General features: G+C 29.3%; 2 protein-coding genes across 2 annotated transcripts; one reads left to right on the top strand and one right to left on the bottom strand.

The window, feature by feature from the left end:
• Positions 2,595-4,224, bottom strand: LOC109352786 (transcription factor MYB34-like). The gene is made up of 3 exons (XM_019594981.1): positions 4,017-4,224; positions 3,558-3,687; positions 2,595-3,273 (listed from the first exon to the last, which is right to left on the bottom strand). Exons 1-3 carry the CDS (start codon positions 4,147-4,149, stop codon positions 2,799-2,801), a joined length of 738 nt encoding a protein of 245 aa, XP_019450526.1. The 5' UTR covers positions 4,150-4,224; the 3' UTR covers positions 2,595-2,798.
• On the top strand, positions 13,469-14,670 carry LOC109352502. Its single transcript, XM_019594509.1, has 2 exons — positions 13,469-13,846; positions 13,958-14,670. The coding sequence occupies exons 1-2, from the start codon at positions 13,613-13,615 to the stop codon at positions 14,399-14,401; spliced, it is 678 nt and encodes a 225-aa protein (XP_019450054.1). The 5' UTR covers positions 13,469-13,612; the 3' UTR covers positions 14,402-14,670.

The raw sequence follows: 15,421 nt of genomic DNA, 5'->3' as shown, positions 1-15,421 counted from the left end.
CATACTTAACTAGTAACGCTTTGTATTATGTAGGCTCGTGTATTTTATTTATTATCCACTCGGGCTATGCGTCGTGCATATATAAGCTATAACGCGTACTGCTTCTTCTGTTTAATGTTCACATGTCTCTTATTTTGTAAGTATATACGGCACTATTTAGTTTGATTAGACTCAATTAATTTTTTTAGAAATTAATTGCATTCTCTTTAAAATAAATTATGTTGCCATATTATCCTATAATGTTAACTACCAGTTCAAATATTATAGTAAAATATAAAATCAGGCTATTAAAATTTTACTCAAATTCAGTTCACCAAAATAAAATTAAATGTGAACTTTTTCTGAGAAAAACGAAATGTATTAAAAAGAATAATGGATGTTTAGTCAAATAAGATGTGAACGTAGATGGACTTTACTCAAGATAACACGACCTTTAGTCCTTTACTCTACGGTCTATGCTATCACCGGCGAAGAATGAACAAATTGAAATAATAATTTTGCTTATTTTTAATTTCATAAAATAATGTTTAGTATATAAATCTTTGTTCGGTACAGATAAAAAGGTTAGTCTCCCTCCGTATGGAGAATTAAAAGAAACAAGTGAGGGTGATTTTATTGTTTGTATAATAAATTAGTTAATGCATTTTTCATTGATTATTCAATCATAACTAATAGTATGTAGTTTCTAACAATTCTCTTTGCAAGTTTTTAGCAACTTTTAGAACAGATAGAATATGTAATATAGCATAAAAGTTGGATCTGTCCGTCTCAATTAATGAATCGACGTATTTCAGAAAATAATATTTGAAATATTTAATTATATGAATATATATAAATTTAGTTATTATATGAATATTGTCTAAAATACATTAAATGAATAATGTGGTTCTTATAAAATGAGAAAAGATGAATACACTAAAAGTATAATAATTTTTACATTAATAAATAATATATTAAATATATATAAATCTTTACATGAATAAATATTATATTTTAGCAAAATTTAGTTTTCTTTATTTTGCGTGTTGTTTGTTGAGCGAATTGCAAATACATTTTTAGTTATTGCAATATTAATCTAATAAAATTCTTTCGTTTTCTTATAAGGAAAACAAATTAAAATTATTTGGTTTCAAGATTTTTGAATTGACTCAAGTTTTTTTCTCAATCACAACATTTTTTTACTATGTTGCCAATTCTGGGTTAGAGAATTAACTCAATTAATCATTACGGCATTAGGCCACCTTGGTAGGTTCAAAATGACTCGGTTCGGACTAAGACAAATACTAGGTTAGACCAAAAAAATCAATAATGTCTAAATGTCATGACGCGTCTAGCTTTACATTTGATTTAACGGGCACTATTTCCCGTGGGGCCAGGTTTCGACCATTTCGCATAAGGCTAAAATGGGATAAGAGCCTTTATTTGGTTGAGAAAAGGATAAAAACAATAATAATATGTAAGAATTTTTTATATGATAAATGTATTATTTATTATAATAATTTAATTATCATTGATTTTTAAATAAAATTAATATAAATAAATTATAGATTGACTATATATAAATATTTTATCTATATCTATACTATATATAAAGCCAAAACATGGTGTAACCACTACCATGGCATAATTTATATATTCCTATTTTGCCCTTCAAAAATTTAATTTTAAAAAATCATATAATCCTATATAACTACCTCAAATATATTAACTATAAGTTGCATTCGAGTGTTGTAATTGAGTGATATTGTAATTGTAAGATCTTAATTTAATATTAATATTAAGCCTCAATGTTCAAATAAGTGATATAGTACTCTTATTTAAATAAATATAATTACCTCAAACGAATATATATTCAACTGCAAATTACAATATATAATACAACTTAATATATAGAATACACATTACAAACAATAGGAAAGCGGGTTAACAAGTGCCTGTCAACACGCTAGTATTGATAATGCACATATATTATACTCTATTCATTTGTTAGTTACTCCATTTATGGTTATATTTTGTTGATAAATTTAATAATGTTTTCATTTTTCTAAGTGGTTGAATTATCTTGAAGAAAAGGATACGGGGTATAACTAATGACTAAAAGACATTTAGTTCTTCTTAAGGTAAAGTCTTTTGATGAGTGCTTGTAAATTATTGGAAAACCTCACATTTGATACCTTAATTTAATTATTTTTTTCATTTTAGCATCTTATCTTTTTTGTTCATATCAGTGGTTAACTTTGGTAATGTCGTTAGTTTCACCGACAACATAACATAATCTTACCAATCTTTCCCCGACCACCATTGAAACAATGTCCTTTTGGAGGTGAAGTTCATGCAGTTATCAAAAGTTTAAACAGTGTGACAGAAATGGGACAAACAATTTTGTTAAGAAATTGAAATGAAACAAAAAAAAATAGAAAACAATTAAGTTACATGACCCAAGTGCATTTTTTCTTGAGTTATATATAAATGTCAAGTTCAAAAACTAGTCTACTCAATTTTTATTTTTTATTATTTTGTAAAAGTAAGTTGAATACTTTCCATACCCAAAATCTCCACAAATTGAAAGTGGATTGCACCTTCAAGTAAACATTACATGCAAGGTTCGTGATTCAAATTCTGAAATTATTATTTTGAGAAGGGTTTCATCTTAACTATCATCAGTGCTCCAGATTTTAACATCATATTTGAATCATTTTATATTATTTTATGGAGAGATAAATATAGATGCGAAAGTTATATATAACTTATTTCTATCTCTCCCCCTTTATACATTAAACTGCCCTAAAAGCTACAAATTACAGGCCCCAAAGTTGTGCATCATAGACTGGACTCAAACATTCGGGTTCACTCACAAAACGTGCATATAATTCGCCTGGGATGTAGGAAAAGTCAGCCACATCAAATTCAGTAGTGTAAAAATCACCACTTAAAAGCCCCATGTCTATGTCAAGAAAATTAGCAACTTGATCCACATCTTGAACCATATTCAAGTAATTACCGTCTGAAGCAGATTCCGCTGTTGAGCACAAAATGTCACTAACTGATGTCTGCTGGGACGATGGAGAAGCATCACGGGTTTGTGGAGTAGATGGAGAATTGTTGTGAAAAGGGTCATTGATTTCTAACGACACATCCTTCTCTTGCGTTGGTTCAACTGCTTTTTCATTTCTCACTGAATTGTGTTGAAAGTGCTTCTTGAGACAAGCGTGCCAGTGATTTTTAATCCCGTTGTCTGATCTTCCAGGTAAGTGAGAGGCAATCTTAGACCATCTACCAATGAAAGGAAATTAGACTTTAATTAGCCATATATTAATAATTTTTACATGACTCAATTCATCACTAGATTTACATGAAATCATGTTTAGTACAGTGTAAGAATTGTGGAATTATGTATACTAATTCACATAAGTGATTCTTTGTTTTCAAAACACACAGACAGGGACAGATTGATGTGCATCAACTATATTTTGAGCTATTTTCTGCTGTGTAAACTCGTGGAGAAATGAAGAAGCAATCATATATATATGCTGAGGTGGAGTGTGTCATACTCGTACCTGTTGCCAAACTTTGCGTGTAGTTTAACTATAGTCTCTTCTTCTTCTTGGGTGTAGTTCCCTCTTTTGATCCCAGGCTTTAAATAATTCTTCCACCTCAATCTGCAACTCTTTCCACACCTTGCAAGATCTGAAAACATATTGCAACATTAAATTATATATAGGTCTCATAATATGGGAATTGGATTATAATCAATTCCTTTTTTCAAGAATGACCACAGATTATATATAATATGGACTTGCAATATACAAAAATAATAGCATGCATGTGGTGGTTATATATGCCATCAGAGTTAAATTAAAGGTCAGATTACTGAAGTGACTCTTTGGAAGAGGTTCAAAAGTGAGTTGGGGGATACTAGAAGAAAGCATAAGGGTTCTCTATATGATCGTTATTACTACAAAATTTTCAATAATTGACATGAATGTCTGAAGGAATTCACATGTTGAAATAATTACCGGCAAACTTGGGAAGTTGGCGCCAATTCCAGTGACCATACTTAGTAACATATGCAAGCAGCTTTCTGTCTTCCTCTGGTGTCCATGTTCCTTTCTTTATTCCATTTTTGTCACTGTAAGGAGTTCTCACCATCTTTCTCACGCTCTAGAGAGGAGAAAGCAAGAAAGATGAGACTCCAGAGAAGATGGACTCTCAGCAGTTACACACTTTCCTTATATATATAACATTCATATATATGCTAATGTACAAACGAAAAATCCAAACGGTTTCATGCCTATAAAATATTAGGTTTAAGTTGAATCAATGTCTATGGCATAAGTATTATAGATTAAGGATGTGTTTGTCTAATGATGTAAAGTCTAACTAAATCTCGAAAAAAACAAAAAAAAATTAATACTTGAGATCTTTAATTCTTCAAAAAGAATTAGTTCCTTACATAACAGCTGAAATACTTACCAAAAAAACTTATATATGAGTAAATTTAACAAAAAAACTTATATACATGAGTAAATTTAACAAAAAAAACACTTATATACATGAGTAAATTAAACTCTTAAATATAGTAGCTAGGTTATTTCATTTTAACTAAAATTAACAAACAAAACTAATGGAAGAAAGGAATTAAACAATTGCAAAATAATGGCCACCTAAAATTTTTGTCTTCATGTGGGAATTTAACAGGAAGGCCTCTTCCACGGTTCCACTATCCTCTTCCATGTAACCACAAAAATTAAAATCTTAAGAAATTCGTTGACATCAAGAGCAAGAATACATATCAGCCACCATGTGTGGTGTTCATCTCCATTATACCTCAATTAATAATTTTACAACTAAATTTAGTTTAAAATCAAGCAGTTTAACCTTATTATTCAAAAATCAGCCTTCCCTATTTTTCCTGTTTGGAGAATTTAGTAGTTCCTCTCATCTTGTGTTTAGAACTCCCAAAAAACATTAGAATTAATTTTAAAAAATAAATTTAATTAATTTTTATGTTGTTTTTCCAAACTCTAGATTTAAAAAATATGCAATCGTGATTGAGTTAGTGGTAGGGGATTTGGGTAGTTTGACTGAGGTCATATGTTATAAACTGATTACAATGGTAACAAAAAGTGGAAAAACTCCTGGCTAAATGTTTGTGTGAATTCACGTTGAAATGAGTTAAAGCCTTTATGTACTTTATAACTAAACTATGACTGATTAGTTATAAATAACGATGGGAAAAAAACACAGTTTACTATATTCTTTTTAAAACCATTTGTAAAAAGAACAAAGTTAAAGCCTTTCAGTTTACTTTTTTTTATAAAAAAAAAATCCAACTTTCAGTTTCAAGCTCTTCATCCCAGTAAAAAATGAGTCAAAAGAAGCTTTGAGCACATAGTAGTAGTGGGCTATTTTCAACCCTTCCTAGAAGGTGGGGGGATTTTGTTTAGTTTGATGCTCAACTAGTCTTTTGTTAATAATATACTTTATTAAAAAAGACAAAATTTAATGATCATGCATGAAACGAATCTATTTCCGTGCTCCTTACTCGGTTTAAGACAGTTTATACAAGTCAGACTACTCTCCATTGGTGGAGGAGAGGGAAGTAGGAAATGCAGTACAAAATAAAACATAAAGCATGGTAAAAAAATAATTATATCATTTTGTTTATATTTGTAATAATATTTTTATTCTAAAACTAAGTGTAAAAAAATCATTTCTCTTTCTAGTAAGGGAGAGGATCTATACTCCCTTGATATCTGGTTACTTACTCTTATATTTATTTTTGGGTGTTAAAATATATCTTAGCTTATCTTGTGTTTGTCATTCTTTAATAAAATAGCTGATTACTTTCCTTTCATATTTCTCAGGAGAAGAATAGGATATCGATGGATATCCTGTTTATATTTATTATATGTATTTTCATGTTACAACAATTAAGGGTATGTTTGTAAGTTTTTTTAGAGATGAAGGAATAAAAAAAGAAGACTTTAAAATCATCTTACAAATATATTTCACGTCTCTCAGATTTTCCAACCTCTCACTTAACCTCTAAAAATCAAATGACCTATCATTACCACTAAATCAAAAATTATGGTACAAATATTTTTAGATAAATTTCATTTGCATGAGTATCAAAATGTTTTTTCTCATAAAAAAATGAGTGTAATATTTATGTATTGTTAATGTAAAGATTTATATTCGGTTATTAAATTGAATCATCTATCATTTATTTGTATTATTTTTTAAAGAGTCGATGACAATTAAAATGAATAATAGATAATAAACTGACAATATATAAAATTATTACCCCATAAAAAAATTCCAACCCATTATTAGGTACAAATTTCTAACTGCTAAAATGACATTTTTAAATGGATTTATAAAATATGTCAGAGTCGTGTTTTTGCCAAAGTATGCAAATAGCTTATAGTCTTACAAATGTACACGGTCCGCGTAAACATTTCTTTCCTTGGGTCACCTGCACAATATTATTATATGATTCTGTTAGTGAACACAAGAATTTGGAACAAATGTTGATTACTTAATATTTGATTAGGCCCTTGGCCGAAAAGATAAACAGTCAGTCTAGTTTCCTTCGTGTTCTATTCAGACTAGGATTCTAGAACTGGACCATACCTTGGGGTATTATTATCTACTTATAAGCATTGCTGAAAGTGACAAATAATGAAGCCAGGGAATGGTTTTAACTTTCAGCCATGTACGTGTCTATTTTTAAAGTGGACTTAATTGTTCCGTGGAAATATATAACAAAAATGTAATTTTTTAAAGCAACTATTTCATAAAAATGACGAAACTGTATTTTTATGATTTCAAATATCCAACTTTTTTATTTATATGAAAAAAGACTTTCTTCTTACAATCAAAGTTCACTTCAATAAACTTAGTGACTGACAAGAGAATGGTCTTTAGCTGTTGATGAAGGGAGCTTGGTGCATAACAACAACAAAAAACTAGCAAAATGCATATATGACTTCAAAACATATTGGACTTGTGAATTTAACTAAAATGAATTAGATTATTAATCAAAAATAAAGATTGGACAATTGATATATTACTATTTAAGTTTTTTATTCTAAAATGATAAAGTTATTGACAACCAAAACTAATTATGAAAATTATAATATGAATTTTATTATGCTGAGGGTGGAGTATAAATAGGAGAGAAAGAGAATGAGATGAGACAAGTTGAAGATAAATTGTATATTTCTCTCTTTTAGTTTAGGGTAGAGTTTAAGGAGAGAGAATGAAAATGATATGGGGCCAAGAAATTTCTTTCTCCTCCAAAGTGAGGAGACAATGGGAGGGAAAGAGGGACGATGATGTGTTGTTTCTAATTATATCTCAAACCACCTATCGGGCCAATTATATTGAAACAAAAAATTGTATAATTTTTTAATTAACATGACATGTTTTAATTGCTACAAGACATGTACAAGAGATCTTTATTTAAGTAAGAGTAGTTGGAGTAAAATCATTTTTTATCTTCTTTTTCTACACAACTAAACAATAATACTAAAGTTTATTACTTTATTCCTCAATTTTTTCTCTCTCTCTTTTCACTCTTTGTCCATGTTTCTTTCTTCCTACTTTCTTCCTCCAACCAAATCAAGCATAAGAGTTGAGTTTAATGAATCAAAAGAGGTGTTAATATGGGAAAATGCATTTTAAAACTATGATAAATATTGGATTTAGTGTTCTAATGGACACTTACACATTTTTCAACTTCTTATCCTCAGCCTTTAGAGCTGAGATTATCAAAAAGGGTGGTTCACAAGTCATGATAGAAAAGGATATACAAATTCTAGCAATGATTATATGTCTTCATTATTTTGGATGTGTTTATTGAGTTGTGGCTTTAAGTAATGAGGGAGGAATCCCATCGAATGTGATTCTCTTTTCTCCTATTAATATTTATACTAGTATATAAAGGAAAAGCATAATTAAAGGTTAATTATATAATTGAACATACATAAATTTTATATATCAATTTTGCTCTTTTTTATATTTAAGTTAAAGTTATAATAAACAAGATATTCGTCTAGTAACATAAGGTATATGTTGGATATTCCAAGTGTGAATGTAGAAGTTTTATATTGGCAAAAATAGATGAATTAAAGAACATATAAGTGGATGGATCCATAAAGCTCAGCTCAGTTCAGCTCGATAAGGATTGGCTCGACTCGAAACTCAACTCAAGTTTGATATGAGTTATTATTTTAGCTCGAGTTCGGCTCGGTTAAAGTTCGCGAACTGTTCGGTTCAGTTCGAATGGTTTATTTGGACAACTCAAATAATTAATTAAATTTTGAAAAAAATACTTCAAAAATGTTTTATATATATAAATATAATCTTGCTTATATATATAATACCAATAAATATAAAAAATGATATATGGTTCTAATAAACTTAAAAATTAGTTTAATATATATATATATCGGTCAGCTTATGAACTAAACGAGTTGGACTATATCAAACTCAAGTTCGGCTCTTTTATTTAACGAGCTCAATTTCTAGCTCACGTTCAGCTCATTTGGTTTATGAGCCAAGTTTATTGAGTTAAATAACGAATCGATTTTCGAACAAATACCGAGTTGGTTCGGTTCATTGGCAGCCTTACATAGACCTAATGTCTTAAGGTTTTGGGTCAAGATGTAGTGTCAAATCCAATTCTATGCTTCTTTCACTTAGCCTATGGAAGAATGGTATATCTCATGGATGAAGATCTCCCAACAAGTGGTATCAGCAGATGGTTCGACGCCTCAATGGAGTATTGAAGCGGCAAGTGGTTGGTAGATCCATGGGGATCCCTGTGTCGAAAGTTTTCCTGACGAGAGGTCAAGGCGGTGTGTTCCATTTATGAAACGATAAGTCAACGGCGGCGCGCAAGTAGATAGAGAGCTGAGCTCTGGTGTATCCAATACTCGAAGGAGAACGCACCCTTGAGGGAGAGATGTTGGGTATTCCAAGTATGAATGAAGAAGTTCCATATTGAGCAAAAATGGATGAGTTAAAATAACTCAGATGATATCAGCAAAGGACAAAGGAAACATTATATTACTATTTTTATTAAAACGAACATTGTTTTGGTGCTTTGTAAGGTACATATAAAGCATTATATTACTGTTTTATATTACACAAGATATCTCTTAATACTCTGTTTAGGTACTACATCATTGGCACACATGATCTTTCATATTACTCTATGATGTTAACTTGGACTGCCTGAAATTTTTGAAGTATTAGTTTCAATACTTTTTCTACTTTATTATAGAAGATCTGCAAATGTACTTGCAATTGCAGATAGTTTGTGTAATATAAAACGTTAATATAATACTTCCCTTGTGTAATATTATAGAAGATGTCTGGTAATTTAATATACAAATTAAAGCATTAAAACTCCGTTTAGATACTACACCATTTGCATACATGATGACACCCTTTCTCTAATATGTCTTTTAGTTTTATAACTGATAATATACAACTATATACCCTTATCATAATGTTATGACTATTATTTAGGTCAAAATTCTATGTTAGTTCCACCCCTTTCACTTTTAAAATTGTTGTACAGGCATTTTTTCATAATTCTTTACCACTTGAATTTCATAAACCATAACCCCTATTAGATTGAATTGTAGCTAATTGTTCCTTTATAACTCATAGTCATTATTGGAAAGTCATGTTATACACATTGATAAAATGCATATTTTCTTCATTTCTTGTTCTTGCCCCCCTTACTTTCTATTTACATTGTGTTCTTATTTTACCTTTTACTTTACTTAGTAAAAAAATGTTAACTTTTTTTTTGCAAATATTGAAGGTGCAAATTCCTTCTTTTTGGAAAAATTGTTAGATAATAAAATAAGTTTAATTTTACATTATTTGTTCCGTTTTTATATTTATAAAATTTCATCTTTTTTCTCCACCATGAGCTTTTTACTTTTATGGTCTCAGATAATTTTTTGCCCTTTTTGTTTTACAAATCTTGGTTTGGAAAAAATTATTAGTTTGTGCAAATTAAACTTATATCTTACTCTATCAATTTGGCAATTTTAGCCTATCATTATAAATAATTTACTCTATCATTTTACTCAATCTCAAATAATAGAAATGTGTGTTGACAAAAATAAAAAGGAAACTAAAAACTTATTTTGGACTGTCAAGTTTATCTGTTCATGTATGACAGCCCAATCATAATTTTTCATTCTTACTTATTGGACATTATTGTATAGTGCACTAGATACATGGTTGTTGCGTAACAAAATTATTTTCTTACTTTCATTCTTCTAGAATTATTATATGGTCAAGAATAATGATTACAATATATGGATCATAAACAACTATATAGATGTTTATTAAATTGAAATAAAATTATTAAGTTGTAAGTTATTTATTATCGATCATAAAAATATAGTTGAGAACATTAATCTTAAATGATGTAATAATTTCTCAATTTTTCCCAATTTGTATTATCGGCCACTTGAAATTCTTTAAGCATGAATTTGATTAGTTATGACTGTGATTGATCACAATATTTCCATTTGCTTTGAAAGTCCAAGTGTGCAAAGGAGGATGTGTGCAACTGTGCATCACATCGTCACTAGGTTAGAATAATGCAAATGGGAACTCAATTTCCCGATATAATTAATTTGACTATATCTTTTTTAGATTTAGATTATACAAAAAAATTATGGAGTAACTGCTAGCCCTAATTCTTGGAAAGATACATGGACTCAACTTTTATGATGGATTCAATGTTTTGAACTCAGCATCTTTGAAATTTACGGCATTGTATATTGGTATTCTTTCTCTTATAAAATGGTTATAAACATAGAAAAAGAAGGGAAAACATGTTCAAGTTTGGTACATTTATTGTTTTACATTTATAATCTCAAATTTGGAAAATAATTTTCCATAGTAAGATATTGAAGAATTATTAATAATTAAAAATGTCATCACTTTAAGTATAAGAAATTTTTATATTGTTATTATATTATCCATAATTCAATTTTAATTACTATTATCTTTTAAATAAAAATAATATAAATAAATGATGAATGATTCATTAACTATATAAATATTTACATAACAAGTGTATAAATAATACATTATATTTTTTATACAATTACATATGAAGTAATGGACCTCAAGTTTTTACTAAGGACAGATGGGTAATGTTGCAACTATATACTAGGTGGACTACAATCAAGGTTTGACATATCAAGATCTAGTAGCTTGATGTGTCAGAAATGGCTTTAACCGGATATTTTGTTTGAAATGAACTCTTATCAACTTACTTCATATGTGTTTGAAATGGCTTTAACCGCATATTTTGTTTAATTTATAAATTAAAAATTCTGAATCCTTCAATTTTTTTATATATGTTATAATTTGAGCTTAATATTAGATTCTCTAATATTGAAGAAGATTCAAACTCATTTTGTTTGGGGACATAGGTGGAACCTGCCTCATCAACCAACAAAAAATCACAACCGTGAGAATAGAATAATAAATATCCACCTTAGATAAAATATGGACAAGTGTTCCTACAAAATTGTGGGAGTTTATCTGTTTTTTATAATGTCACCTTTTTCTGTCCAACTTAGTCTTTTAAAAAGGATGGAAGGGTTAGAAAGACTGCAGTGGAATTTAATAAATAAATGTGATTATAACTCTTGGGCCGTTATTAGAATGCTTTAGCCCACTAATTGATGGGCGTTTCTTTCTTTCTTTTATAAACATAACATAGATTTTGTCAAGATTAAGAAATCTTCAGAAATGATTGTTTCTTTCCTTTTTATGTCTTTGAAAAATAAGCATAGACTTTAATTCAGTTCTCATAAATAGAGCAAATTTAAACATAATCATATTCATTTCTTTGTATGACACAGAAAATCCTTCTAATAGTTTGAGGTTTTATCTAGTGTTTGTTCACTAGTAAATTGCCCATGAACGAGTTACTTTTTAAGTTTTATATCAGTCTTCTAATAATTAGTCATTGATCTAAAGTTTTATTATAGAAGTACAATAAAAATATTTAACATATTGAGCCTAATATCTTAATTTTTCAGGAATAAAAGTAAATATTTTTTGTTAATGTTCATTAAGTTTAAGATCTTAAAAAGAACTTGTATGTTAAAATAATATAATATATATTTTAAATAAGGGTTGTGTTGAGTATATGTTTATTGTTTAAGAAATATAAAATCAACAATTTTTAAAAAAATTAAATTCAGGATTTCTAAAATATAATAAAAATCTTCTATATCATTAATAAAATCTTGACAAATATGTTGAGATAGATAATTTGTTAATCCATCCCATAAGAGGAGTCCCAGCTATTTTTACTTCCGCCATAGGATCGGCATAAGATGTGAATAGTAGATAAACAAGATTGTTGGTTCAAGTCTCACATATAAAAAAATTAAAAAGAGAGTTATAAAGTGTTTAATAGTTAAAAATGGAATAAAAAAGATTAAGAGTTTGAGTTTTATCTATAATAAATACTAATATTTGTAGGATAAAAAAACTATACTTACGGTACAATATACACGAATCTTGGCTCTAGTGGTTTCTCCCGTAAAGTCTGCTAAATCATACTCCCTCCATTTTCATCTTTGCGTTGTCATTTTTCTTCAAAAATATTGTTTTATTAATTACAAGACATGATTAGTTTTTTCCTCAATTACATACTCGTTCAATAATTATATTCATGATTAATTAAGTTTATTTTTCATATCCATTTTAGGAAATAAACAGAGACATTTTAATCAAAATATAATATATATTTTTAATGATTTATTAATCGATATACATTATCTTTAAAAAACAAAATATATAAAATGGATATGCATTATCAAATAGAGAATGATCTAGTGATGTAATGCTCATTGGATTTCTAAAGTTAAGTGTTCGATTCCTGTGAACGACACTTCTTAGGAGGAACAATTATTAACTCTGAAAATGATTAGCTTCTTACCAAAAAAGTAAGAGAATACTCTTGATAATACAAAAAAGAAAAGAGCATGACGATACTAATTACGAAAATTAATAACATGTTTTCCACAATTATACTACTATCAATCAGAATCCTAATTAAACAATCAATTGGGCAAAGTGATTCTTATATACCTTGAATTAAGTACAAAACCACGCAAAACCCTTCATTAATATCACACTTTATATCCTCAAATCTAACTCCACCAACCAATTCACAACCAATAAAGGCACCCACCCTCTATTGGAAACTTAAAGGGGAGGGAAAAGCCTCTTCCTTTCTCAAAAGAAAATAAATGGGAGTCACATCCTTCTTTTTCTTCACCCCACTTTCACTCAAACACTAGTGTCACATCGGGTTGATAGAAAACCACATACACGTACATCCCACCATTATATATATAACGTTCGCTATGTGATTTATTTCATGTCAAAAACAGAGCTACTCTGTTTTCATCTCGTGATTTTCCTTACTACAACCTTGGACTTTTAACCCAAAAACAAATCTTCCTCTGTAACTATTTGTAGCCCACAATTATTAACTCTAACTCCAACCAAGACTTGTGTTTTATTTTCGAACTCAACCACCAAAACTATGAGGAACATTTCAAGGAACAAGTTCTTACTCTGCTTTCGCCCTGTTGTGGACATAGATGACATGCTTGAGTCCGAAGTTGCAAACAAGCATGACGTGAAGAAGAGTTCAAACACCCGATCTGAATTTTTTGATCAAGTTCCTACGAAGATTTCAGAGAGTTGGATCATGCAACACCCACCAAAAAGAACAATTTCTCGAGTGATTAAAACTTTAGTGTTTCCAACCATGTTGGTAAGTTAACATTAAATTTCATAAATTCAACTATTCTTTTGCTTTTATAGAAAACGTTAATGTTATATTAGCATGGTTTTTGATTATTAAGTAATATGTTTTGTCTTGCAGAAAACAAAAACTCGCCGAAAAAATCGTTATCCCAATGATTCTTTTGGATCAAGGCACAGTTATGATTCAGAAGACTCTCAATCTGTTTTATCAAGTTCATCTTCAAGTAGTTCAGCTTCATCTTGTTCAAGTCCAACAGAATCAAAGAGTTTAACCAAGTACTCTTCCACAAAAGAGAAACAGAAGGAAAGTAACTATGGAAAGAAGCATGAATTTGAATGCAGTGGAATATACTTGATTCTCATAAGTTTAGCATTTACAGTGTTTTTGGGGAAGATCTTTGGTATTATGTTAACATTAATGTTGCTCTACCTTTTCTCTCTTTTGAGCTCAAGCTATAGCTACAAAAAGAAGTTGCCAAGTTGTTTAGAACCTAAGGATAGGGTTCAGTTTGGAAGGTGTGCTCGAAGGGAATTACTACAATACCATAGTAATGGACATTAAATATTTGACATGAGAATTCTCTTTTTAGTGCTTGGTGCTTCTTCATTCTGTGCTGCACTACAGTGACACTAATTTTTATTGCAGTTCTTTGGCGTTTTCAACATTTATTTGACTTACCTTTTTCTTTAATTTCGCTGATAGTATTAGTATCTAACTTTAGGAAGGTTGCAGAAGTAGTTAATGTAATTTGATAGGAAGAGGTTTGGTTGTTGTATCGAAAATTTACTTTGTCATAGAATTTTCATTGGGAGTAATACCAGTATTAATGATCTTTCACGTATTGAAAATGAAAATGCTATGCCCCCATTTAAATTCCCATTAAAACATGTTTCTCTTGACCAATTGTGTGATGATTAAAATGGAAAGGGTTTAAGTCCATCAAAGTCCTAGGTTCTAGGAGTATCTTTATATTCATGTGGATGAAAATCAACCCGCTAATGCTTCAAACTGTAGATTAGTCTTTGCCTCTTTGTAAACCAAATAAACATTGTTTCCATACCATAATAATAATAATAATAATAAACTTTTGAACCAGTTAGTATCTACTCCAATATTAGAGACAACCACATTAAAAACAGTATAAAAAAACAGAAAGTTGTGATAGTTTTATCTTACCAAAGTACCAATATGAATACAGTGAGCAGTTAAAGTGCCTTCAGTATCTTGAGTTGGTTTCTCGATTTTGTTGTGATATTTAATTTTTGGCAGGATCTTCAACACTTTGATCTACACGTTTGTTCTTCATCCCATTTTAAGAAAATGCCAACTTACTTCAATTAGTCTTCATAGTTGGCATAGAACAAATCCCCGATTGTAATTTAAGGAAGAGGGAGTAATTAACTTTTTTTACAATTTTGTAGCCTTAAAGAGAACATTTTCCTAGTTAGGCTTTGTAGCCATAAAATGACAAACACCTGTACTAATGCATCCTTTTTCGCTTTGAATTTATGGTTGCGACTTGCAATTAGAAACAAAGACAATCTATTGATGCAACTAGGAATAAAAATAAATCACTCAATA

Source organism: Lupinus angustifolius, chromosome LG07, assembly GCF_001865875.1.
Source record: "Lupinus angustifolius cultivar Tanjil chromosome LG07, LupAngTanjil_v1.0, whole genome shotgun sequence".
In the NCBI taxonomy this organism is placed as follows: domain Eukaryota; kingdom Viridiplantae; phylum Streptophyta; class Magnoliopsida; order Fabales; family Fabaceae; genus Lupinus; species Lupinus angustifolius.
Note: the sequence above shows the minus strand (reverse complement) of the source record. Positions and strands in the feature narration are given on the sequence as shown.

Excerpts from the sequence above, each read along its gene's own strand:
- LOC109352786 (XM_019594981.1), bottom strand. The coding sequence starts at position 4,149 with ATGGTGAGAACTCCTTACAGTGACAAAAATGGAATAAAGAAAGGAACA. Across the intron at positions 3,688-4,016 it reads CCAACTTCCCAAGTTTGCCG|ATCTTGCAAGGTGTGGAAAG; the intron begins GTAATTATTTCA and ends ATATGTTTTCAG. Across the intron at positions 3,274-3,557 it reads CACGCAAAGTTTGGCAACAG|ATGGTCTAAGATTGCCTCTC; the intron begins GTACGAGTATGA and ends TTTCATTGGTAG.
- LOC109352502 (XM_019594509.1), top strand. The coding sequence starts at position 13,613 with ATGAGGAACATTTCAAGGAACAAGTTCTTACTCTGCTTTCGCCCTGTT. Across the intron at positions 13,847-13,957 it reads TAGTGTTTCCAACCATGTTG|AAAACAAAAACTCGCCGAAA; the intron begins GTAAGTTAACAT and ends TTTGTCTTGCAG.